The sequence below is a fragment of the Meriones unguiculatus genome, chromosome 1 (genome assembly GCF_030254825.1).
Source record: "Meriones unguiculatus strain TT.TT164.6M chromosome 1, Bangor_MerUng_6.1, whole genome shotgun sequence".
Taxonomy (NCBI): Eukaryota; Metazoa; Chordata; class Mammalia; order Rodentia; family Muridae; genus Meriones; species Meriones unguiculatus.
Genome location: NC_083349.1, coordinates 137,099,838 through 137,127,325, shown reverse-complemented (window position 1 = coordinate 137,127,325; position 27,488 = coordinate 137,099,838). Strand labels below are relative to the sequence as shown.

The following is a 27,488-nucleotide window of genomic DNA, read 5'->3' as shown; positions in this document are numbered from 1 at the left end:
CAATATATGGGACCTCATGAAACTGAAAAGCTTCTGTAAAACAAAGGACACTGTCGTCAAAACAAAATGACTGCCTACAGACTGGGAAAGGATCTTCACCAACCCTATATCTGACAGAGGCCTAATATCCAGAATAAATAAAGAACTCAAGAAGTTAAACAGCAACAAATAAAGTAATTCAATTTAAAACTGGGGTACAGAGCTAAAAAGATAATTGTCAATAGAGGAATATTGAATGGCAGAAAAACACTTAAGGAAATACTCAACATCCTTACTCATTAGAGTGATGCAAATCAAAACAACCCTGAGATTTCACCTTACACCCATGAGAATGGCCAAGATCAAAAACTCAAGTGACAACACATGCTGGAGAGGATGTGGAGAAAAGGGAATTCTCCTCCATTGTTGGTGGGAATGTAAACTTGTACAACCACTTTGGAAATTAATTTGGTGCTTTCTCAAACAATTAGGAATAGTGCTACTTCAAGATCCAGCTATAGCACTCCTAGGCATATATCCAAAATATGCTCAAGTACACAACAAGGACATTTATTCAACCATGTTCGTAGCAGCTTTATTCATAATAGCTAGAACCTGGAAACAACCCAGATGTCCCTCAACTGAAGAATGGATACAGACATGGTGGTACATTTACACAATGGCATATTACTCAGCAATTAAAAACAAAGAAATCATGAAATTTGTGGCAAATGGTGGGACCTAGGAAAGATCATCCTGAGTGAGCTATCCCAGAAGCAGAAAGACACACATGATATATACTCACTTATAAGTGGATATTAGCTATATAATATAGGATAATCATACTAAAATCTGTAAACCTAAGGAAGCTAAGAAAGAAGGAGGACCCTGGGTAAGATGCTCAATCTTTACTCAGAAACGCAAATGGGATAGACATAAGAAGAAAGTGAAAATAAGGAGCAAGACAGCAGCATACCACAGAGGTCCTCTGAAAGACTCTACCCAGCAGGGTATCGAAGCAGATGCTGAGACTCATAGCCAAACTTTGGGCAGAGTGCAGGGAATCTTATGAAAGAGGGGGAGATAGAAAGACCTTGGGAGGATAGGAACTCCACAAACAGAGCAACAGAACCAAAAAATCTGGACCCAGAGGTCTTTTCTGAAACTGATACTCCAACCAAAGACCATTCATGGAGTTAACCTGGACCCCCTGCACAGAGGTAGTCTGTGGCAGCTCAGTCTCCAGGTGGGCTGCCTAGTAAGGAGAACATGTGTGTGGGAGTCTTTCTCTGGTATGGACTCCACGCCTGGCTCTTTGATCACCAGGCCATAAAGGAAGACTGTGAAAGACAGTCTGGATGAGACCTGATAGGCTGGGGTCAGTTGGAGGGGGTTTCCTCCACTATTGGTGGACTGGGGAAGGGGTATGGGAAGGGATGAGATAAGGAGTGAGGGCAGGATTTGGAGAAGACGAGGGTGGGGCTACAGCTGGGCTGCAAAGTGAATAAATTGTAATAAATAAAAAATATATTAAAAATACTATAATTAAAGCAAAAATGATTGGATTCAAGTGTAGAATAAAAATAAGGAAAAAATCAGTAAAATTGGCTTAGATAGATATTTATCATCCAGTTGAAATAATAACAAAAAGTAGGAAGAAAAAATGACTACTCTGGGAACCAGCAAATAATATAGAGAGTGTCTAACCTGCATACCATTTGTTATGGAAGAGAAAGAGTCAAGAATTGAAGAAACAAGGACTGAAAACATTGAGATTTGGTGGAACATAGACATACAGATTCTCATAACCAGTGAAACTGAAACAAGGCATGCTCAAAGAAATCCACAACCAGATTTTTCAACGTCATACCTGTGAGGACCAAAAACAAATAAGAAAATTGTGAAAGCTGTTTTCCAGCCACTGTGATATTACCTCCCTGGACAACTGAAGAAGAACCTCAAAATACTGAGGTAAGTCAACGGTGCTAGCACACTTACACAGGTAAGGCATGCACTCTGGGAGTGTTTGGACACCTCATCACAAAGACTTGGAAGCAGAAATGATCAGGCCAATATTTTAGACAGATGGTAAAACAGATTCCGGAGATCACGGCCTTTAAGCATAACAGAAGAGTTTTTTGTTTGCTTGTACATCCTAGTATGTTAGTATTTACATCCCTTCAGCATTCAGGAAGCTTTTACAAAACCTATGAAAATACACATACCCTAGTTAGACCTGGTGTCATATGATCTTTATCATAGCACTTGGGAGGCAAAGTGGTACATCTTTGTAAACTTACAACCAACCTGGTCTTTCTATCAAGTTTCAAGCCATCCAGAACTATCCAGTGAGACCCTGTCTCAAAACAAAAACATATATTCTAATGGCATCAAATAATTCAAGCCAGATATGGTAGGCACATGCCTTTAATCTCAGCACTTTCGAGGCATAGGCAGACAGATCACTGTGAGTTCAAGGCCAGCTTGGTTTTCATAGTGAGTTCCATGGCACTCAGAGCTGCGAAGAGTCCGTGCTTCAAATAATATATATATATTTACTAATATTACTAATATTCAGGTAATCTGCACAAAAGTGGAAAATGGTTGTGTTTTTAGTATTATATTTTTACTAATTTAAACACAATAATAAACCACAGTCAATAAGGTATGTGGGTGTTGTCTTAGGCAATGCAATGGAGTCTTTCTGTGAGTTTGCAGAGAGCAACCTTTTGTCTTATCAACAGCTTTGGTTGTTTAGAGATTTCCATTGGGACCCCATTGGGCCAGCAATTCAGTTGAATGTAACCTACTACCACCGCTGGAAGGCTTGCCTGGCTACAAGAGATGGCTACTTGAGCTGTATGTCCTATTACTAGAGGTCCTCATTAGGATCATATTCACAGATTCCAGGGAGCTACCTTAGGTTTCTACTTCATGCCCCAAATGCCCTCCTCCCCCACTTTTCAAGCAGGCTTTCCTACACTCTCTTCCTCCACTCCTCTCTTCCCGATACCTTATCACCCAAATCCTATTCTGACCTGCTCTCAGGCCAACAGTAAAATCTATTCTATTTCCCCTCCCAGGGGATACTTGTGTCTACCAGAGAACTCTAATCTCTCTGGGTCTACTGAATGTAGTTTGGTTTTAATTTACTTAATGACTAATATCTCCTTATAAGTGAATACATACTATATTTAACTTTCTGGGTCTGGGTTACCTCACTCAGGATGATTGTTTTTTCTAATTTCATCCATTTACTTGCAAATTTCATCATGTCATTAAAAAAAAAAGAAAAAAAAAAACATCTGAGTAATAGTCCATTACATAACTGTACCACAATTTCTATATACATTCTTTTGTTAAGGAACATGTTTCCAGTTTCTGGCTGTTATGAATAAAGCCACAGTAAACATGGTTGAGCAAGCGCTGTGATTGGATGAAGTGTCCTTTGTGTATACGAACAAGACTATTATACACGGGTCTTAAAATAGATTGATTCCCTACCTGGTGAAGAACCACCATATTAATTTTCATAGTGGCGGCACAAGTCTGCACTCCCACCAAGCAAGTGTCCCCTTTGTTCCACATTCTTGCCAGCATGAGCTGTCACTTACTTTAACAATATTAGCCATTCTGACAGTTATAAGATGAAAGCTTTGGTTTGCATTTCCTTGATGGCTATGGAAGTTGAACATGTGAGTCTTTGTCAGCCATCTGAGATTTCTTTATTGAGAACTCTTTGTTTATATATGTTCCTCCATTTTTAAATGGCATTGGTATTTTGCCTGCATGTATGTATATATGAGGGTGTTGATCCCCTGAAACTAGAATGACAGACAGTTGTGAGCCTTGATGTGGGTGCTAGGAATTGAACCCAGGTCCTCTGAAAGAGCTGTCAGTTCTCTTAACCACTGAGCCTTCTCTTCATTCCTTGCACCCCATTTTCAATTGGATTATTTGATTTTTTTTTTTTTTGGTATCTAGCTTCCTTGAGTTCATTATATGTTTTGATGGGAAGGTACTCTGCAGACCACTGAAAGAGAAACATGGACACCTACCCTGTCACAAAATCTTTGATCTACAATCTGTGCTGCCTGCATAAAACATGAGAACAATGGTGGCACAGAGCTTGTGGGGGTATACAACAAATGTCTGATTAGCTCTAAAACCCACTCCAAGAGAAGCAACTCATATTGGACACTGCTTGGGTAATCAAGAACCAGAGACAAGACAGTCCAGAGACCTAGGATAAAACCAAAGGCTGCTAGTCTAAAAATGTCAATAAAATGATTCCTAACAATACTTCACTGTACTCATAGATGAGTGCCTTGTCTATTAACATCAGAGAGGCTTCCTCAAGCAGCAGATGTGAACAAATGCTGAGACCTAGAGCCAGACATTATTCAGAGAGAGAATCTAAACTGGAGGTCTCCATCAACTCCCTGCTCTCAGCGCTGGGAGAATCCCATGGAAGAGGAGGTGGAAAGATTTTAAGACAGAGGGAATGGAGGACACCATGAGAACAAGGCCTTGTAAATTGACTAAGCAAGGCTCTTGTGAATATACAGAGACTGAGGGAGGACACACAGGGCCTAAGTGGGTCCACACCAAGTCCTTTGCATATAAATTATTGCTGTCAGTTTAGTATTTTTATGTGACCCTTGACTATGAGAACAAGTGGGTTGCTGACTCCTCCCTGCTCCTGGAACTCTTTTTCTCTTTTTGGGTTGACATGTCCAACTTCAACATGATAGATTTTGCTTAATTTTCTACGTTATTTTGTCATGTTTTAGATAATGTTTTTGGTGTTATCTCTTAGAAGCCTGTAATTTTCTTTTTAATTATTAAATTTTTATTTTTTATATTAATTACAGTTTATTCACTTTGTATCCCAGCAGTAGCCCCTCCCTCATTCCCTCCCAATCCCACCCTCCCTCCCTCATCTCCTCCCTTGCCCCTCTCCAAGTTTACTTATAGGGGAGGTCCTCCTCCTCTTCCATCTGACCCTAGCCTATCAGGTCTCATCAGGACTGGCTGCATTGTCTTCCTCTGTGGCCTGGCAAGGCTGCTCCCCACTCAGGGGGAGCATGTTTTTTCTAATGTGAGAAAGAAAGAGAATGCAGGTGGAGGTGATAAGGTAACTGGGAGGAGTAGAAGGAAGGAAAACTACAATCAGGATAGCTAGGATGAGAAAAGAGTTTGCTTATTTTCAATAAATAAACAAACCACAGTCAAGATCAGTTGAAAATTATGCCAGTCCTGTGTCCTTGAAAGCAGAAGAGAGAAGCTACAGGTTCAATGACAGCTTTCTTGGAGGCTGGAGAACCTCAAAAACAAAACAACAACAGCGTGATTTCAGGCACAGCAGAAAAGGAAGCTGCAACAACAGGAAACCTCTAAGAGGTAGCTCCTACAGTCCATGGTGTCTGGTCTCAGCCCTGGGAGGATAACTTAACATTGTGACAAGGATGCTGAGTTGTACTCAAAGGGAAGTAAGGAGACATTGAACTGGGGGATCACAGGAGTCACAGCAGCACAGCAGTGATGTTCAGTGTTACTTGGAGCAGTGGTGTGACTGATGGCTTTGGCTGTACTGAGAAAACAGAACAGAACACATTAAGTAACGATAAAATGCTGTTTTGACAGAAGATGGCCCTTTTCTATAAATGCCACAGTTTAGTCACTTACTCTTTCTAGAGCTACTTTAAGGCTTCAAGGCATGACCAAATGACAAGATAAAACGTCATGGCAAATGCACCTGGCAGTGCAGCCCAACAGCCTACCCTTCTTGTTACGTGGCTTTGGGTATGTTAGCTGATTTCTCTGGCTTCAGGTTCTTCTATTTTAACCTGTGATATGGGATTATTGTAACTTCATTGATATTAGGGACTTTTTGAGTATTGAACAAATAATGTATCTTTGTAGTTGAACATAAACATTAATGCATATTAATAGGTATTTGCTTAATAAATGCCAGCTATCATTCCTATGATTCCCTCTATGATTCAAATGATTGGAAAGGTCCATATGCCTTAATCTTCATGACACTAAATTGCTGTCTTCAAACTTAGGAAAATTTTCATTTTGGGTCCTAAAGACCTGAGACAAATCATATTTAGCAAGTGATTATAAACAACTTAAAATTATTATTATTTTTATCTCCCCCTTCTTTTATAAGATTCCCTGAACTCTGCCCAAAGTTTGGCTATGAGTCTCAAAGAAGGGGTAGATAGAGAGACCTGGAGGGGAAAGGAGCTCTGCAAGGAGAGCAACGGAACCAAAAATATGGGCCCAGGGGTCTTTCCAAAGACCGGTACTCCAACCAAGAACTATGCATGGAGATAACCTAGAACCCCTGCACAGAAGTAGCCTGCAGCAGCTCAGTCTCCTGGTGGGCTCCCTAGTAAGGGAAGCAGGGGCTCTCTCTGACATGAACTCAGTGGCTGGCTCTTTGATCACCTCCTCCTGAGGGGGAAGCAGCCTTATGAGGCCACAGAGGAAGACAATGCAGCCAGTCCTGATGAGACTTGATAGGCTAGGGTCAGAGGGAAGGGGAGGAGGACCTCCCCTATCAGTGGACTAGGGGAGAGGCATAGGAGGAGAAAAGGGAGGGAAGGTGGGATTGGGAGGGAACTAGGGAGGGGTCTACAGCTGGGATACAAAGTGAATAAATTGTAATAATCAAAAAATATGATTACTTTTAATAACAAAATCAACTACTATGCAAAATATGAATCAGCTGCATCCCTTCTCTTTTTAATGAGTTTGCCTTTTGAAGTTGTGCCGGAATTTGTGATTATCAGGGTCAAAAGGAAGATTAACTCCAATGAAGCAGAGAGGCAGCGACACTGGGGGACTGAAAGCCTTTCTAGACAAGCGTGACATCAAAGGCTAAGCAGCCACTGACCAAGTGAAATAACAGCTTGTGCCAAGAAAGGAAAAGCGTCGCATGGAGTTGCCTGCACAGTGGAAGTGGAGGTAGCAGGTTTGCCTGAGGAACTTCTCGATCAAGTCTCAGGCAAGGCCACTGAGGTCTGGCAGGGATTGTCGGGGTGGTAGGTCAGGGCTTTTCCACATGCTGAAGGCACTGAACACTGGAAATCAAAGAGATCAAGCAGGTTCCAGGTGAGGAATATAGAAGGGCTAGGGAGAGCCTGCACTTAAGAATGTTTCTCAGAAGTCCACTTGATATCCTCTGTCAACCCAATGAACAGTAACATTTTTTGAGGTTGTTTTTTTTTTTTTTTTACTTTGTATCCCAACTGTAACCTCTCCCTCCATCCCTCCCAATGCCACTCTCCCTCCCTCATCTCCTCTCTGTCCCTCTCTAAGTCCACTGATAGAGAGGTCCTCCTCACCTTCCATCTGACCCTAGCTTATCAGGTCTCCTCAGGACTGGCTGCAATATCAGCCTCTGTGGCCTAGCTAGGCTGCTCCTCCCACAGGGGGTGGAGAGGTCAACGAGCTAGCCACAGAATTCATGCCAGGGACAGTCCCTGTTCCCCCTATTAGGAAAGGCACTTGGATACTGAGCTGCCATGGGCTATGTTCAAACAGGGGTTCTAGGCTATTTCCATGCATGGTCCCTGGTTGGAGAATCAGTCTCAGACAAGCCCCTGTGCACAAATATATTTGGTCCTTGTGGAGCTCCTGTTCTCTCCACGTCTTACTAATTCTCTCTTCTTTTATGATTCTCTGCACTTTTCCCAAACATTTTGACTGTGGTCACTTCACTCATTTATGACCTGTTCATGTCCTTCCATCTCCTGCAATATGGAAGCAAGTTTCAGGAGTCTTCTTGACTTTAATCATAGCAAGGGACAGTAGCAGGATTATCTCATATTAAAGCTATGTGAGCATCATGCTTTGTGAAGGTGTCATAACTTATGGAACACTGGACTAATACACAGCTATGAGCTACCAGGATTTCACATCATTTGCAGAATATGGCTTCCAGGACAGGTCTAATAAATAGACAACAAATAACACAGAAGTAACCAGAGAAGTTTAGTTATACCGGACCAGGAAACAGAAGGAATTAATCTTTGGAGATCGATAAAGTATTCCTTCCATGGTACATTCAAGCTCTTTGCTTTGAGGATATAATGAATAAAGATAACTCAAAATAACTTTTACATGTATTTAGATATAAAAATATGTGAATGAATCGCTAGCCAAACTACATTATGTTCAGTGAAAGAAGATTTAGTAGAAAGCTTGTTTTAAAATGCTATACTACCCCCAAGAAGCATTTAAAAAATTTATAAATTCAAAATGTGTTTGGTCCTGGCAACCACATTCTGCAGGAAGAAGAGTTTTGTATCCTGAGACTGCAGGCAGGATCCAGTGATGGCCCATGAGTTCAGGGAACCTATAACTCCAGGGAGCAAGAAGGATTGTACTTTCAGTGTGATGTGGTTGGTGTCAGGCAGCAGGCAGGGATGAGGCTGGAATGCAAGAATGTGTGTGGGTGGGCTGGAAAGGCCGTGCCTGCAGCAGGCTCTATGAAAGAGAAAGAGCAAGGACTGTCCCAAAGAATGAGTTGTACCCGTTGTCAGATAAGAGGAAAAAATTGATCTGAACTCTTGGGAAGTACGTGGAAATATGCAAAGAAGAAGTAGAGGAGGAAACTGTTAACAAGAACACTTGACCTATGTCCACACAGAAAGCCCAGAAAAACTTACTAAGCAGAAAGTATTATGGCACATTAAATGAGTCAGTGATGGAATGGAGCAAATTTAGGATGATGGTGATACAGGAACAGATTGGAGAGACAGGAGAAGATTGCCGAAATGGGATCATGTAATTAAGTATACGTATTTGCTGGTTTACGGAGTAGTGAATGAAGTATAGGATGACTCAGATTTCCAGCTATGGAAATACTGGATGAATAATGGATCTACCAGATCAAAGTAATGTGGAGAAGAGCAAGAATTCTTTTTTTTTTGTTTGTTTGTTTGTTTTTATTTAGCACCAATGTCTTTTTCTTTTTTCAATGCAGTTTATTCAGGAACCTTGAACAATCATCGGACCCTGGGTAAAGCCAGCCCACAGCTTAAATAGCCTCTGGGTAGCCAACCCCAGCGTGCCATGTGGGCAATGCAGATAGGTCCACATACATGGAAGCAAGCCAGATCCTCAGCCTTAGCCAAATATGGAGTTGTTCGTGACAGAGAGCACTCACCATCTGGAAGGTGGAAGGCAGAAACCAGCTCCATCTTTAAGGCGCGGCATTACGCAGCTCTCTACAGTTCCTCCTTTTTGTTTTAGACGCATCAGGCAAGAGTAGAGGTCTGATCTCTGATATTAGAAATAAATTGGGACTTTGTACCGATGTTCATTTAGGTGTCATCCACCCAAAGAGCATCAGACCCGTCCGATATCTTTTTCTCAGAGGCAGGACCTGGGGCATCAACCCGCAGAGCAAGAATTCTTAATATTTGTAGGGGGAGTGTTCAAGAAAGCAGGCATGCAGTATATTTTGGGGATAGCCCAATTAAGGTTCCTAAAGCTTTGCTTAGTCACTTCCTACTCGACAAAACTTTATCTTTAGTTCATCAACTGCAAAAGCTGGGGAGTACTGGGTGCACAGATGTGAAGTGAAATCTGTTGTGATCTGTGCCCTGCACCATTGTTAGATTCTGTCTTCGTCCACTTTCAAACTACCAATTGCATAACATGAATGTGTAAAGAAAGTCAGTCTGTTCTGTGTGTTCCGGAGGAAGAAGTTACAGAGTAAAGAGAGGCTCAGGCATTCAGTTTTCAGACAGCTCTTCTAAGCTATCCATATCAATGTATATTTTTTTTTCTAGAATCAATAGTGTCCTGCTTTAAATATGTTATTACAATGGTGAAGAGATAATTATCGGACTAAAGTCCACTCTTACTGTCTTGAGTGCTAACATACTGGATCACAGGAGTATTTAAAAAAAAAATGTCTGTTGACTGTTTCTTAGTGGGAGAATTTAGAGAGTCAGGAACGGAATTATAAAGTATGAATTTAAACCTCTTTGGTTTTCTGTTTTTCTTGATAGCTGTGATGAGGCTTTGTACAGTTCACAAGTAAACATTACTTTGTTTTTTCCCTTGACATTAGATATCATTTTTCATGCTGATAAAATATGCAATACATTTTAATGCCACTTCAAATCCAGTGTTATTAAGATTTACATTGTGAAACAACCACCACTACAATCATTTTCAATAATCTGTATTATCTTAATGTTTTTAAAATAGTATTAATTTATTTAAGAATCAAGACATATGTATTTCTTGCCCTTCTCCAGCATCTATTCAATTCAAAGGAAAACAGACCTTCTGGTTTCCTCTAAAATTGTAACTAGAGAAACTCCTTCATAAATTGAATATCAGCTTATGGATATTTAAATTTAGCAAAGAATTTTAACATTCTACAAATTCTTATGTTCTGTAAGAAAAACAGTGTGCTATTTTATTGAAGGAAAAAAAACCTTCTCTCTAGTTAAACTATACCACTGCTAAGAATATTAAATATTCTCTTCACTTAAAATAAGATTTAAAGTTCAAAGTCCCATGTGGTTCTAGGAAAAGTAGAATATTCCAAAATTCACATTAACAAGAATAAGTATTAGCATAGTGTAGTTCTTGAGCCACTGCAGGCTATAATGCACGCCTTAAACGAACAAGTACATTTATAAGGAAAGAAATTTAAATTATATAAAATTATTAATTTGACAACTGTAGATCACAATAGTTAATAAGTGAACTGAGTATCCTGCTACTAATTGGAGGAAAAACTAAAACCTATGTCAAACGTGCTCATGTTAAATCAGTTAAACCTATTCCAAAATTTCAATTAAATTACCATAGACATAGTCATTACAGAACTGGAAAACCACAGCTAGTGACTGCCCAAGGTCCTGCCCAGGGGTGCTCTGAGGGCATCTGAGGTTTTGTCACCTTGGAATGACAGTGGGAAGAGTGAAGAAGTTACAGCCCCCCAGGGCTCAGCTGCACAGGCTTTAGTTATTGTTCTGCTAAGCTATGTAGACTAAGGCAAATGTTATAGCTTTTCCTACTTCAGTCGATTGATTCATAAAAACGGAGTTAAAAGTAATTTGTTTGTGTGTGTGTGTGTGCATGTGTGTGTGTGAGAGAGAGAGAAAGAGAGAGAAAGAGAGAGAGACAGAGACAGAGACAGAGAGAGAATTGCATGTGTTGCTAGGCCAGGCATTTTGATACCCGCACACGTGAAGACCTTAGATCTAAGTGCCAGCATTGCCATTACTGCTTCTCTACTCCAGTCACCTGCAGCACCAGAAGGAATGCAAAACCACCCAAGGAAGGCATTTGCTTCCACTATTTTTCTTTTATTTTTACTTATTCTCCTTTGACCATGGCTGAACAAGTGTTTTCTATTAAGGAAAAGATCACTAGTGTTCCCATGACCCTTGCCAACCTGCATTATAAAAACAATCACTACCATTACTATATGTTTACCACAATTTCTACCATAACCATTATAACCATTATTCTTGTTTCTCTGGTATTATGAGTACCCATAATGTTGTCACCATTATCACCACTTCTGTTACCAGTACCACCAGCATTACAAAGATCACTACATCCCTAACAGCACAATTACCACCACCGTTAGTGTACTGACTAGTTTTATGTCACTTGGCACAATCTAGAGCCATCAGAGCAGAGGTAGCCTCAATTGAAAAAGTATCTCCACAAAACCAGAGTGTATTCAAGCCTGTAGGACATGTTTATTTTATTTTATTTTTATATTAATTATAGTTTATTCACTTTGTATCCCAGCTATAGTCCCCTCCCTCATTCCTTCCCAATCCCACCCTCTCTCCCTCTTCTCCTCCCCTGGTCCTCTCCAAGTCCACTGATAGGAGAGGTCCTCCTCCTCTTCCATCTGACCCTAGCTTATCAGGTCTTATCAGGACTAGCTGCGTTGTCTTCCTCTGTGGCCTGGTAAGGCTGCTCCCCCGACTCAGGGGGAAATGATCAAAGAGCTAGCCACTGAGTTCATGTCAGAGACAGTCCCTGTTCTCCTTAGAGGGAATACACTTGGAGACTGAGCTGCCATGGGTTACATCTGCTCAGGGATTCTAGGTCCAGAATATATAAATAACTCAAGCAGTTAAAAACCAACAAATCAAGTAATCCAATTTAAAAAATGGGGTACGGAGCTAAACAGAGAATTCTCTGTAAAGGAATATAGAATGGCAGAAAAACACTTAAAGGAATACTCAATGTCCTTAGTCATCAGGGAAATGCAAATCAAAACAACCCTGAGATTTTTACCCAACACCCACCAGAATGGCAAAGATCAAAAACTCAATTGACAACACATGCTGGACAGGATGTGGAGAAAGGGAAACCATCCTCCATTGCTGGTGGAAATGTAAACTTGTCCAACCACTTTGGAAATCAATCTGGTGCTTTTTCAAACACTTAGGAATAGTGCTTCTTCAAGACCTAGCTATACCACTCTTAGGCATATATCCAAAATATGCTCAAGTACACAATAAGGGCATTTGTTCAACCATGTTTATAGCAGCTTTATTCATAATAGCCAGAACCTGGAAACAACCCAGATGTCCCTCAACGGAGAAATGGATACAGGAATTGTGGCACTTTTACACAATGGAATACTACTCAGCAATTAAAAACAAGGAAATCATGAAATCTTCATGCAAATGGTGGGATCTAGAAAAAAAATCATCCTGAGTGAGGTATCCCAGAAGTAGAAAGGCACACATGCTATATACTAACTAATAAGTGGATACTAGACCTATAAGATAGGATAAACATACTAAAATCTTTACTCCTAAAGAGGCTAAATAAGAAGGAGGCCCCTGGATATAGTAGACTTATGAAATATTCCAGAAACAAAAGAGATTTTATTAAGTTGTATATCAGCAGTTTTTTTCTTCATATGTGCCAATGTTCCACAACCAATTTTCTTACTATGTATTTGGAAATTAAAAATAAGAGAATTAAGAGAAATTTTCTCAGTATTTTGTTTGTCCTCAAAATTTACAGTTGGTTTTGGTATCTCAAGTTAGGCTCAAATATATATTCAAAAGCTAAGTCATTGACAGGTGTAGACACACTTCCAGCCTGTATGCAATAACTTCTCTAAATAAATAGGGGTAGAACAGGACTTGCGACATAGTTCTTAGAGAAGAATAGTACATAAATTAGATACTGTGCTCAGTATTCACAGAAATACATGGTCTCAATTTATTCACTTTATAACCTGATTGTAGCCCCATCCCTCATCTCCAATAATTGTAAGAATTAAAAATTAAAATTAAAATTAAAAATTAAAAACAGAAATACATGATCTCTGCAAAATGAGAGCAATGCTGGTAATGATCCCCTTCTAGTTGTACTCACCGTGCATGGGGTCTGCATCCACGGCTCTCCATCAATCTGCATTGGCAGGGACTTGCTGGTCCTGGAAAAAAATTATTTCACTTAAAGCACAATGCTAAAATATTGACTATAACAGATTATCTACAAAACGCAAGTTGATACGTCCACAGAAGGCCAATTTGATCACTGCTGCCCTCTTCTGAAAGTGGATCTCTTCTGAAAGTGAATTTTATTAACTATTATTGAACACTCCGAAAGGTTTTTTTTTTGTTGTTGTTTGTTTGTTTGTTTTTGTGCACAGCTGTGTTAAAAGCATCCTGGTAAATGTGGTGACATAAAGAATAATTCTGATTGCCAAAACGAAATACCAGAGTTTGTATTAAAAGACACTATCAGAATTACTAAAACCAAAGAGACTCCTTGTAGACACACATTACCACCACCATCACCATCACCACCTCTACCACCACTACCATCACAATATCACCACCTTTACAAACACTATCACCACTATCATCACCACCACCACCATCACCACCTCCACCACCATCACCATCACCACCTCCACCACATCCACCACCACTACCATCATCACAACCTCTACTACCATCATCATTACCACCTCTACCACCACCATCACCCTCTCCACCACCACTACAATCATCACAACCTCCACCACCACCATCACCACAACAATCACCACCATCACTACCATCACCATCACCACCTCCACCACCATAGCACATCAGCACCACCACTACCACCACCACTTTGCACTACAAACCTTACAAAAACATGTTATGTATGGAAGACTTTCTAGGATGAAGACATTCATGAAATAATACTTATTGGGTCTGCACTACAATTTGTTGTTTCATTTTTTGCTAAAAATATATTCTATGTTTTTCTGCCAGGTGAAGTATTGTAAGAAATCAATCTTTGGAAAGTTTATACATACGTATTTATTATTTAGATTTACAAGAACAATGCTGCACTTTAGTCCAAGAGAAAATGTAACTTAATAGCACATCATTAGTTTATTCTTTGAATAAATTGTCCAGTAAATACTTTGGTGCTTCAGTAATTTGGTTGTTGATGAACACAGTGATAGATTAAATCTGCACATTGGTTGGTGCATCTATATATTATGATTTGAACTTGAAATATCTTCCATAGACTGATATGTTAAAGATTAGGTCTCTACCTGCTAGACCTACTTTACAAGTTTCTAGACCCCAATAGGTGGACTCTTGTTGGAAAAAGTTGACCACTGAAAGTAGGTGCTTGAGAGTATGTTGTCTTGAGCCTTTCCCTTCTGTTTCCTGGCTTCAAGATCCAGTCACCTACTCTGCCACAACTTTGCCACAAAGTGGGCTGACACAGCGCAATTCTGAGCAAAACAAACCATCGCTCCTTTAAGATGCTTTCTCCTCATTTGTTTGGTCACAGTTACAAAAATGTAACCAAACATTATGGTAGGAAATAGGAGATTAGATTCTGTAGGACCTGATAAGAAGTAGCTACTAAAGCTGTAAAATACGTTAATTTCCATCATTTTGAAATACATGCTTTAATATTTGATCAGTTGAAACAAAAAAAAATATCACTATCAGATATGTGCATCCTTTTCGCTAGTTTGGGGTTAAGCTATGTCAAAGCACACTGTCAACTGTAGAGAAAGAACTACCTGATCACCACACAGGAGCACTGAGCCAGCCGCCGGCCTGCACTTTTCAGCCCCGTGTATATTTGGCCCATTTCCATTGCTCCTTCCAGGCCAACAACCTCCAGCAGCTGGTCACTCAGATCTGAAAGAAAGTGGACACCTGGTCAGGCACAGTGAGTGTGCGTGTTCACAGTAATGACACTGCATCTTATAGAGGCAGCAAAAGCCACTTTAGAAAATGTTTGGCTTGAAAAAATGCTGTACTTCTGTACGTCATAATTTAACTAGCTTCCAGGGCTCTGTGGAACACTATGCTGTCAGCTTGTTCTAAAACAACTGGGAAGAACAAATTCAGAGCCAAATAATACCGAAAGAAACATACTGGTAGCTTTTAACACCAACAAAGTCAATGTTATTTTACACGTATACATGGAAGAGCTATGCAGCCCACATCACACATTTGGCAGCAAATACACATTTCATCACTATAAATAAAGCATACAGATCTGTTGTCAGATGTGATTTTGTTAAATTACTCAAAGAAGAGAGCCTGGAGATCATGGAGTTGAAGCTTCTTAGTTCCTAGGTTATGAAGACTGAGTCTTATTTCATCAGGGGCTTGTGCACAGGATAACTGTGTAGAAGTTCAAGAAATGATAGAAGTTCTTGGAAACATTTCCTGAGTTTAAGGACTATACACTTCGCCACAATGACATTTAAGAACAGATAGATGATTGGCACATCGCAAACATCATCTTATTATTAACAGGGACTCCAGGAAAAGACTGGTGCTACTTGGTGTGGCTTGCTAAATGTCTATTAAGCCCATGTCACATGACAAACATCACAGATCTCCATCCTGAACCAAGTTAAAGAAGCTGAAAATTAGAATTTCAGTTTTTAAGTATTCACATACTAAGGACATGATAAACACAAAGCTGAGCTCACTCACTTTGAAGCTTAAGCAATGTACAGTGGTTGTATGCACAGCAGATGCTTGGAAAACATAGAGGTACTTCTTGCATTCATTGTACTTTGTAAGCTAAAACTCTTTTCAAAGCTTTGTCCTCATTGAGAAAGCAGGCAGCACCCTCCAACATGCTGACCCTCAGGGGAACCTACCCCTACCCCTACGCTTTGGGAGAGAACACAGAGTGCTGAGAGCCTGATAGGATACAGAAACCATAGTGACCACACATGGCCCTTTTCTTTTGTGATGCTCTTTGCTTTGCCTTTTCCACGTCTTCCTTTATTTCTTCTTTTTCTTTCTTTCTTTTTTCTTTTTTCTCTTTCTTTCTTTCTTTCTTTCTTTCTTTCTCTCTTTCTTTCTTTCTTTCTTCCTTTCATTTTCTTTTCCTTTTAGAGACAGGGTCACCATGTGTGGCCATGACTGGCCTTGGACTTTATATTCAGACCAGGTTGGCCTCGAACACAGATATTTGCTTTCCTGGTATTAAAGACACATGCCACCACACCCGGTGTGTATTCTTTTGTAAGGTTCTTGGTGTTTTTTTTTTTTTTTTTTTCTAGTTGTAAAAGAACAATTTAATACTAGCTGTAAAAGAATACTAGTTGTAAAAGAATAATTTAATTTAGCACCAAGAGGAAGTCTGGAGGAGGTGGCTCACTGGTAGCTGTGGGAAGCCACAGCAATCACATGAGATAAACGTGTGGCAGCTCTGTAAAGCCAACATTGAACTTGGGGAGAAGTAAATGTGTTTGTGTGGGACCCGTCTTGTACAGGGAGCTTCCACTCATTACGAAGGAATGTGATAGGTCAGAGTTCTGCGTTGTTAGAGGTTTATTATGTTCAATGGGATTCAGCTATAATGAACAGCGTTTCGACCCCCCTCCCAACTTCATTAGGCTCATATTCATTAGAAAACATAACACAGCACTTAGAACAGACTGTGTGGCCAAACCAACGTATTTTAATCTGAAGGATAAAGGAATATTATTTTTAAAACTTTGTGCTCTAATTGTAGCATAAAGTCCCAAATAAAAACAACCACTCAGCTACAAAAACCCGTGGTGCCGAGCTCTGCCTGGGGCCTGAAACCCTACAGCATACATCTTGCTGCTTTCACCCTATTTAGACTTGCTTCTCAGGAGCTTATTCTCTGTTTTTAGCTTAAATTTCTGTTGCCAGAACAGATGGACGAGGAATAGAAACATATTCTTTCAGCTGTAGCCGGTACTCGAATGTGCTTGGCTCTATAGTCTGGGTGTCAGTGTTCACATTTCTGAGTTATATGTCAACCAGAAAGTGGCATCACAGCAGGAGCTGAGGGCCCAGATGTGTTCAATGTAATAGTTAGAAGTGCGTAACACTGAAGGAACCTGCTTTTCGGGTGGTGAGTTTGTGCTGCTCAGTTCCTAATCAGGTGAGGTTTTATGCAGTTTTTTTTTTTTTTCTGACGATGATCTGAGACTGGGAACTATTCTACAAGTGAAACAGTTCCTCACAACAGAGCTGATCTGTGAGCCCTAACTTTCCTATGAATCACAGCGATGTGTCTGCGCCCACGACATATTGCTGCTGTCTGCCACCCTCCTGCTGATTTTTATCTTTAATTCGTTTTCCTCTCCAGGAAAAAAAAATACCCTGCAAGTCAATTCTACTCTTAGTAATCAGTAAAGAAAATATATCTAATGAATTCAGAGGACGTAAGCTTTCAAACTTTCATGCCCTTGCATGAAAAGAGTTCTCTGGGAATGGCAGAATATTGAGGAACACAAACAGAGGTAAATAAACATCATATTCTTAAATTAGGTATTAGGAGGCAAGAAAAGGGAAAGCAAATGTAAAACCCTAGGAGCTCAATAGTGGGCCTCCAAAATGTTCAGTCTATGGACCTTCATAAGAATATCTGTCCTCCTCTATTTAAGAGAAATGTTAACTCTTTTGGATCACAGAGGCTTTTGTTTTAGCTTCTGCTCTAGATATAAAATGACATCAGTGGCCTGAAAGAGGAAACATCTGGGCACGCATCTCAATGGTCCATATCCATGTGGCACCCAGCTGTTTCAAACCATGGCATCTCACCACATTCATGCACTGTGAGGCTTGCCATGATTCATCCTTAAATACAGATTTATCACAAAACAGCAATGCATCCAATTTCAATCAAAAGAATTAAGACAGCTTAGTATGTTCCTTTGTGCTCTGTCACTAAATTCTTGTTCACTTTTCTGAGTGTACAATAAATCAACTCACAGCTAGGAGGGTGAAATTATGAGCAGATTTAGCAATCTGGGTGAATCACCCGTTCCTGATGTAACCTGTTGAGCACCAAGTGGTCCCAAGCGCCGGTAAGATGGCTCAGGGAGTACAGGCTCTTGTTGTCAAGCCTGACCAGGCTTGATGATCTGAGCTGGGAACCCTGAATCCGCATGGGAGTGGGGAAAGTAGACTAACACAAATTGTTCTCTGAGCTCTACATGTAAGCTGTGACACACACACATACACTCGCACACAATGAATAAACAAATGAAAAATATCCTGACATAGGGTGCGTTTCCTCCTCCTGAGGAAGACCCTTCTTTAAAAAAAAAAAAAAAAAAAAAAAAAAAAAAAAAAAAAAAAACCAAAAAAAAAAAATAAAATAAACAAATGAAGCTTTGCTCTGAACAACACTTAAGAAATAGGAAAGAGTAGTCTGCTCAACATTAACCATAGAAAATTCACATAATTCATTAGAATAGCAAAGGGGATTTATATCCTTTTTGGTTGGTTAGTTGTTTCTATGGTTCAGGGGACATTTCCCAGGGCTTAACTTGGAGTAAGCATGCTCTAGCCACAGTCTAGTCCCTTTGACTTTTCAAGTCCTTTCCTGAATATTGTTAATGCTGTACTGTTTCATTACATAGAAAACCAGGGGTATGAGAATAAAATCTGAGTGTCAGAAGCACAGATGCATCAGTGAGCACAAGAGCAGTAGAGCTAATAAGTGGGTACTATTTATTCATCGTCTTTCCATCTTGACAGTCAGGCCTTGATAATCTGTCTCATTATGTAATTGTTTCAGGCTTCCATATGTGAGGGAACAGAAGAAGATGCACTGCAAACACAAGCTGAATGTGGGTTGTAGCATTTCATAGAATGATGTGTCCTGAAGGAAGGGGAGGGGACACAGAGCAGAGCAGGAAAATCCTCCTCGTGTGTGCCATGCTGGAGCATGCTGCTTGCTCACTGTGGGAGATGAAGGGTTAGCTAGCAGGTGCATTTTATCCTAACAGTGAGCTCCTCATTGCATCATCACATATCCAGTCTATAGTTTGGCCTTTGACCATCAGTGGTGTTCTGTCTTCTGCACATATGTAGATTATGTGCTTTCTAGTGATGTTTACCTAGCTTGAAGCATGCCTGAGTAAGCTATTCTTTTTATTTATTTATTTTTGCTGGCAATTAACCTTGCGGCCAATAGCCTTAATGCATGTTAGGTCAAACACACATCTAAGAGAGCTTTAACCTAATTTCTCTAACAAACTTTTAAAAGTGAAAGGTACAAGAAATGCATCCACAAATCAGAATACTTCAAATACTCCTTCTCAGTAGTAACATCCAGTGTCCACTGGCTTTTAATGTGCATGTTTGGATTTTTTTTCCTGCCACCTTTTAGAAGAGGGGGGAGAGAGAAAGACCTGGAGGGGAATGGAGCTCCACAAGGAGAGCAACAGAACCAAAAAATTTGGGCGCAGGGGTCTTTTCTGAGACTGATACTCCAACCAAGGACCATTCATGGAGGTAACTTAGAACCCTGCACAGATGTAGCCATGGCAGCTCAATGTCCAGGTGGGTTCCCTAGTAATAGGAACAGGGACTTTCTCTGACATGAACTCAGTAGCTGGCTCTTTGATCACCTCCCTCTGATTGTTGAGCAGCCTTACCAGGCCACAGAGGAAGACAATGCAGCCAGTTCTGATGAGACCTGATAGGCTAGGGTCAGATGGAAGGGGAGGAGGACCTCGTCTATCAGTGAACTGAGTGAGGTCTGTATTTCAGTATTTATAAACAGAGTGGCAGTTGTATAATTTCTTGATGACCATACTGTGTTGTACAGGACCTTATTTTCTTGTTTGCATCAAACTTCTTTTTTCTTCTTTCTTTTTGAGAAGAGGGAGGAAGAGCGGTACTGGAAAGAGGTGAGGGAGGGGGCTACAGTCAAGATACAAAGCAGAGGACTTTTAATCCAGCAACATGATCGCTTTGGCAAGGGATCAGACTCCAAAGACTTTCTTTGTCTATGTGATCTGGCTGTAATACAGACATACCCTTTGTACACATCTTTAATCTTCAACCTTGCAAGTAAGGTCACCTTGTAGAAGGAAGCAGCCATATTTTGAAAGTGATGACTAATTGAGAGGCAGACAAAGTGAGGAATCTGAGAAACATTTGACAGAGTAGAATGTGCCTAACTCTCAGGAGCACAGAGAGGAAAGAGAAGGGACTTAAGAGAGAGCAGCACAGAGGGAGAGGTGGCAGTTTTACTGGGACAGTTTTCCAGACACAGGTTGAAGAGAGAACAAGCTAGATATAGGTGAGGACAGAATGAGCTAGAGAAGGAGCCAGAAGATTAGAACAAATTGCTAGTTAGTGTGAGGCCAAGCAGAAAAATTCAGAGGCCAAGAGAGAAGCCAGTTTGAGTGTACTTGGAGAGGAGTTTTCAGACAGAACAGCTGAGTTGAAGCAGCCAACCATAGTTCAGAAAGAGGGAGAGAGGGTGAGCTTATTCAGCAGTAACTTTTGGAAGTTGAAAACATTCTAGGCCTAGATTAGATTGTGTGGACACTGGAAGCTTCCAGGACTAGGCCTAGGTTAGCAGACAGAGGTAGTAAGCCTAGGAGACAACAATTGCATCAGGCAAATAAAATTCTATTTACATTGTTTGACTGTACATCATCAACAGTTGACTGAAAGAATGGAAGACTTAACATATACATTGCATACTTGCTATTAACAGACTCTCTGCTAAAGGCTTCGTAGGCATTCTCCTAGTTAAAACTCTCAAAGTTTGAGGTCGACACTATTCTTCTCATTTGACTGATGGCAAACATAGAACATGTGTTTAAGTCTTCACATATGATTTTAAAATGTGGTTTTGCAATGAAGCCCGGTTGGTTCCAATTTGTTTTTCTTCTTTTTATTTAAATTTATTATTTTAAATTTATTTCCTTTGCATCTCGGTTGTAGCCCCTCCCTCATCTCATCCCAGTCCTTCTTCCTCTTCCCCTATTGTCTTCCCGTAGTACATCGAAAGGGGAGCCCTCCTCCCTTCCAACCAATTTGTACGGACTTACCAAAAGTAAGAACTGATGGATAAAAATAAAGAAAGCTACAAAATCTTAAAGTCATTCTATTAAAAATTCCAGTCATTTTAGGTATCATTCCTACAAGATAACACTCAAAATTTTTACGAGGAAGACTGTGCCAAGTCACATGGGCGGAAGCTCTGAAGAACCTCCGTCCCAAAGCTGAGGCATTTCCCCAACCTTTTGAGAGCATTTCTAGCCAAAAAGTTTTTTTTTTTTTTTTTTTTTTTTTAATCTAAGAAAGAGGCATTTGTTCTGTCTACTACCCGCAGCCATCAGGGACGCCCTGGGGGATGGTGCAAGGGTGCAGGGCAAAGGGAGGTGTGTGGCCGGCGGGTCCAGCCCCACCAAAACCGCACTCAGAAAGCAAAATAAACACGCAGGGTTTTTGTTGTTGTTGTTTATTTTTTGTTTGTAAAGTAATGAAAGTCAAGGCTTCATCTATGGAAAAAAAATCTAAGAAAGAGAAGATTCTGATAAGTCTACTTCCTAAAAAGTCTAAAAAGTGTGCGGATAGTTAACGTTCATGTGCACATATACAGATACACACAAAGGGTCGTCACACGCCTGTCTTTGAAAATGGCAGTTAAGAATGTATTTGACGGTCTTATTTAGATCCATCTGGCTTTCTGAAAACAGCTAGCCAGAGGCGACTATCCTACAATCCCGAACCTTCCTACAGACGTCTAAAAGGAGCAGACACCACTGTGCTTTACTGTCGACAACCGCCCCACTGTGAGCAGAGCGGCTCGGAGCCTGCGAAGCGCTTGGTTCTAGCTCCCTGGAAAAGTGCTTCAGCCCGGCACAGTCCAGGAAAGCGTTTCCTTCACAAGCCCCACAGAGAACGGGTTTAAACACTCCCACGGTCATTCATGGCTTCGAGCCGCCGTGGGCAGCATCAGGAAATGGAAGCTCGGGGTGTGTGAGCAGGGGAGACTGGTGAATGGCCATGGCTGCTTCTGCGCCCTCGACGGCGCTTGCTCTCTCTGGGCTTTGTGGAGGGGCTGAAGGCTCTCACTTGTTTTCTGTGTGAATGAGCCATTAGAGTGTGGGAATGTTTTCACAGCACATTGCCTCCCCTGCCCTCTTCTATAAACCAAGCTACTTCACGTGTCTCCTCCTATTAGTACCATCGCTGAACAAAGCAAGTGCTCGTGAATGAAGGCTGATGTCAGCACATTCTGAATAGCTTTTGGAGGGGCATCTGCACCCTAACACTGAGGCCAGTGAAGGAGCAGTGTCAGCAGGAGCATCACCAACTCTTACTTTGCAAACACAATAAAAACTAAAAACAAAACAACACAAACAAACAAATAAAATAAAAAAAATAAAATCTTAACCTAGTGGGGATTCAGAGCCAGGGGCACTTTACACCTAACTGTCTGGGTTTTGTAATACTCTTTAGAAGAATGATGAATATCAGTTATTTTCTTAATATGTAGACCATAAAGAGATACTTCTGCTTTCCTTCATGTTAGTGTCCTGTGTGTGTGTGTGTGTGTGTGTATGTATATATACAAAATCTTAAAAGCATGGTTCTCTTGAACTTATAAACTCAATGATGAGAATTCAAAATATGATGATGAAAAATAATGATTTAGACTGAGCATTTCCATGTATATCAGAGCTGTTTGGATATTCAGTCTGCACTGCTTACATATAAATATTGCATATTCTAGTTAGAGTCTGAAAGTCTTGGTTACAGCTAGGGTTTTTGTGCATAAAAGCATTGTTGTTCAGAAGTAAATCTTCCTCTCCTGGCAGCTTGTCTTCACAGGAAGGGCTACATGGCTACACAGAATCAAATCCCAACAATTCTTGTTTAAAACCTTTAAGTGTCAATAAAATGTAGGCTTATATCCTAAACTCTTTTGTTGTGTCACAGATCCTTTGAAAGCTTGCTTATTTTAAGGCTCTGTGCACTAAGAATAGAATGTAAAACAGTGGATGTGTATATGTGTTTATGTGTAAAGAATTTTGCTTTAATGAAAGACTGAATCTCTCTCCTCATCACCTCAGATGAGAAGTGTTGTCTGTTTTCTCAAACACTGAATACCCTTCCTAGAAGCATCACCTTGCCATCCAAAGAGGAGCAGGTCTTGACTCATCAGTCAAGACCTCTAGGAAAGAATTATTCCAGCCAGGGATGACTCTGCTGAGTTTGTCTTATTTGTTTGAAAGCTTACAACAGATTGCTGACAGATGGACCATCCTATCTAATGGAATGCTTATTAACAAGTAAGGATAGCCTTGTGGATACCTGGGTCCTTCTGTTTTGTAGCTAGCTTCACCTCTGCTTTCCCGTGCTGTAAGGTAATTTTATTTCATGCCCTTATGTCTACAGAGAAAGAATTGTACTCTTGTCCTGGATTACCAAATTGAATTAATGTTGACAAAAGGTAGTTCTATTTGAATGGGATTTTATATTAATTTCATTTATAAATACTTAAAAGAAATACAATGTCCTTTGCCTTGTCAGTTCCAGACCAGGCAGAGAAAGTCCTAGCACACAGATATCACTTAGGAGAGAGCACTCGCCACCTATCAGGCGGATGCTCACTGTCCAGGGGTCTCATGACTTCCATTACTCATGTACTGCCAGTTTCCAAAGAGCCCAAGTCTTAAAAGGCAAGGAAAAGTTAAGCACTTCTATGCAGACATATTGAGGGAGTAGGCAATCCCTTACATCTTACAAAGCAACTCATTATTTTAGCAGCGGTTCAGTCAGTACGGATATGGTTCCATGGTTTAGAAAGGTCCAGAATTCTGCTGACACATGGTGATGTGAAAAGCATACTAAGCCACTGGAAGTGCCTCTCCTCCTGCCCTCCAGCACTGGGGATGGTATGACAGGTTCCAGAACAAACTTTCAGATTCTTAACACTAAGAAATAAATGACTTTAACTTCCCTTTTAAGGAGTTGTTTTGGGGGATGGATGAAGCCCTTTTCTGACTACAGACTTTACTCATGCATTTCAATTTTCTTGTGCCTACTCATACAAGACATAAAACTTAAAAAAAAATAGTTCAAAACGCCATTGCATTGATAGCCTTGGTACAAAGAAAAATGATTCTTTGTGGTTGTATTCTTATGGATGTTATTTGTTTAAAAGGGCTTCACTGTATTGGTCTTGTAGCCCTTCATACAATAGGACAAAAGCAGTTCTATGAAAGAAGACTAAACTTGGACAAACCGTTAGATGAAAGAAAAAAAAAACCAAAGTTCCTCTCTGTTTTTATCAAATTTGATTGCTGCAGCTGTTCCCAGCTTCTGTATTTTAAAAATAGCCTTATTCAGTGCCTTGTTGGCTAAAGGCCAGAGTGCCATTAGAACATGCTGTACGGAAAACCTCTATTCAGTTAGAGATACAGAAATATATTTAAGATCAGTGGGGGTCATCTGCACCAAACACTTGTAAAGGAAAATAGAATTTTAATGTGTTTGCACTGATCGCCACTTTTACTAGCTAGTTTAAAGGCCCTGTGAAAGCCGTCCTATTATTCTTTTATTTTTCTCTCTCTCTCAGGTAAAACTACAGAGTAAGTATTGACTTTATTGGAAAAATATTATTACAATGGTCTGTTTCTCAAATAGTGACTGTACAACTTAAATATACATTTTAAAGAGTACCTACAAACAACAGACATCGATCCAGCAAGGTGGAAATTTCTGAGCAGATGCTTAAATGGGTCACAGAATCTCCCTCATGGATACAGCCAACTAAGGTCACCACATCTGAAATAGACCTAGTCTGCCCCAAACCCAAATGAGTCTTTTGGACTGATAAATTCATAACATTAGGCTCAAATGTGTGGATATTGGTTCAAAGAAATGGATTATCCAGTGGCATTTTAGAGTTGACCTCCACATCTCTTCAGATTTTTCCCTTTTTCTCAACAAAGAATTGAAGCCAGTTTTTGAGGCTAAACAGATTCACACAAGAGTGATAATTTGAGTTTTCACTAAAGGGAATTTGTTCTGCATGGAATATAACTTTTGAATTCAGGGAACAGGGGTAATAAGAATTAGAAAGCAGAAGTTGGCCCAGAGGATAGGAACTTTCATTAGGACACTATACACCAATAGTCAAGGTGAAAACATCTGAGAATTTACCTTTCTTGAAGTTAATGTCTGAAGTTTGTAGGGTACAGTTGACATCTCTTGAGGTAAGTAAAGACCTGAGACTTTATTACCCATAGCAATAACAGTAGGCAGAATGTGGATATTTATTGCAGTTCCACAACTTCAAATTTACACAAGGAAACTGAGATCCGAAGACTCCTTCACATACATACAGAAGACTGTGTTATGGAAGACAGAACTTTGGTTTGAACAAACTTAATTTTTTATTCTTTTGAAACAGAATTATAGCATCCTCCATCCTTTCTAGTCCTCCAACCTCTCCAAACCATGGCTGCATTTCAAATTCAAATCTTCTTTTTTAAACTTATTGTTAATAATAATGAATCAATTCATGAATGCATGCTGAGTTTGTTTAGTAAGTTTACTTATATGTATATGCTTTTGGAGCTAAATACTTGGTGTTAGATAACCAATTAGGGTCCTTTTCCCTGGCAAACACAAATTTCTCCTTTTCTCAGCAATCATTAATTGTCTGTAGTTGTTCATTTAGTGGTCAAGTCCACGAGATTTCCCCATTCATTGGGGAAACACAAATTTCTCCTTTTCTCAGCAATCATTAATTGTCTGTAGTTGTTCATTTAGTGGTCAAGTCCACGAGATTTCCCCATTCATTGGGGAAACACAAATTTCTCCTTTTCTCAGCAATCATTAATTGTCTGTAGCTGTTCATTTAGTGGTCAAGTCCATGAGATTTCCCCATCCATTGGCATGTGAATTGGTATTGCCATTGTTCAGGTCATTTAGTCAAACCCTATTGTTAAGATTTCATGGATATGGCTTCCCTGTCCTTTACAGGAGACACGCTCCCACAGAAGACTTTCTGCTCCCCCAGATATTATAATCTTTCTGTTCCTTCTTCCAAGATGTTTCCTGAGTCTTAGATGTAGCAGTTGTGTTGTACATGTATCAGTTGGGTCTGGACACCTTGTGAGATCAACAGTTCTTTGCTCCTTTACCAGCTGTTGCTTTCAGTAATATTCTCTGTCTTCTGCACAGAGAAGCTTCTTTGATGAAGACTGAGACCTAAGTTTCTGTGTGAGTGTAAAGATACGTATTTAGAGTGGAGTGCAGTAAGGGGCTGTTCTGGTTTAGGAAAGCAGCAGGAGTACGTTCTCCTCTAAGAATCATGACCTAAATGAACACCTGTCACTGGTTAGGTTTTTAGTACTAGACAGTGTTCCAATCCTGTTGAGTGGATATCAAGTCCAATTAGACAGCTGCTAGTTACTGCCAGGACATGAGTGTCATACTGAAGTAGGTGTAGCTGATCGTACATTGTTGTGGTTCAGAAGTATTGCAGCTGCATAGGACTCTTGGCTGTTTTCCTGCCTTTGCATCTTGCAGTAGCCCCTCCGGTGCTATTAAAGCAAGTCCTCAAAGTGATGTTTTTTGTTTTTGTTTTTGTTTTTTTGTTTTTTAGTTTTTGTTTGTTTGTTTGTTTTTGGGGGGATCAGATACAACTCAGTCCTCTGAGGAGTATATCAGAAGTGTTTGGTGTCTTTAACAATAGAGATTTACCTTTCATTTCTGTGAGAGAGCCAAGGGCACTGTTTTGGGGATCCCTTTTCCTAGAGGGTCTCCTGAAGAAGCAGCAGCTGGCCTGATGCTTGGTATGTAGACTAAATCGGCCTCAAACTTATAGTAGTCCTCTGCCTGAGCTTCCTGAATGCTGGGAGTATAGGTGTGTACCATCATGTTAACTTGAGTATTTATAATACTCACAACCCTATCTGACTTTTTCCTAGGTGTAAACATTGTTAAAATTGTAACCATCATCAATACTTTTCTGGTCAAGGGTTGGTATTGAAAAAAGGAAGGTACAAAAGTATTTTAGATTTTCAAGGGCACTGGTCAATGAGAACAGATACTAAGTGTTGCCAGTTAAAATGCATCAGAGTCATTAAATACTGACACTTTAGTTCCTAGAAGGTCACAGGGAGAGATAGCTCAAGCTTTGAAGGCCACATCCAGTTGTATTGAAATGTTTATTCAGTTTAACATTTGATGTTG

At 40.2% G+C, this 27,488-nt stretch overlaps 1 protein-coding gene across 9 annotated transcripts in view; it reads right to left on the bottom strand.

Annotated features, from left to right (window-relative positions):
* Dgkb (diacylglycerol kinase beta) overlaps window positions 1–27,488 on the bottom strand; it is a 696,100-nt gene that overhangs the window by 26,734 nt on the left and 641,878 nt on the right. For all 9 annotated transcript variants that reach the window (XM_060367267.1, XM_060367280.1, XM_060367266.1 and 6 more), the window contains 2 exons: window positions 15,044–15,164; window positions 13,378–13,438 (listed from right to left, as the gene is read on the bottom strand). In XM_060367267.1, coding sequence (XP_060223250.1) covers window positions 13,378–13,438; window positions 15,044–15,164 — 182 coding nt within the window. The remainder of the gene's footprint in view (window positions 1–13,377; window positions 13,439–15,043; window positions 15,165–27,488) is intronic.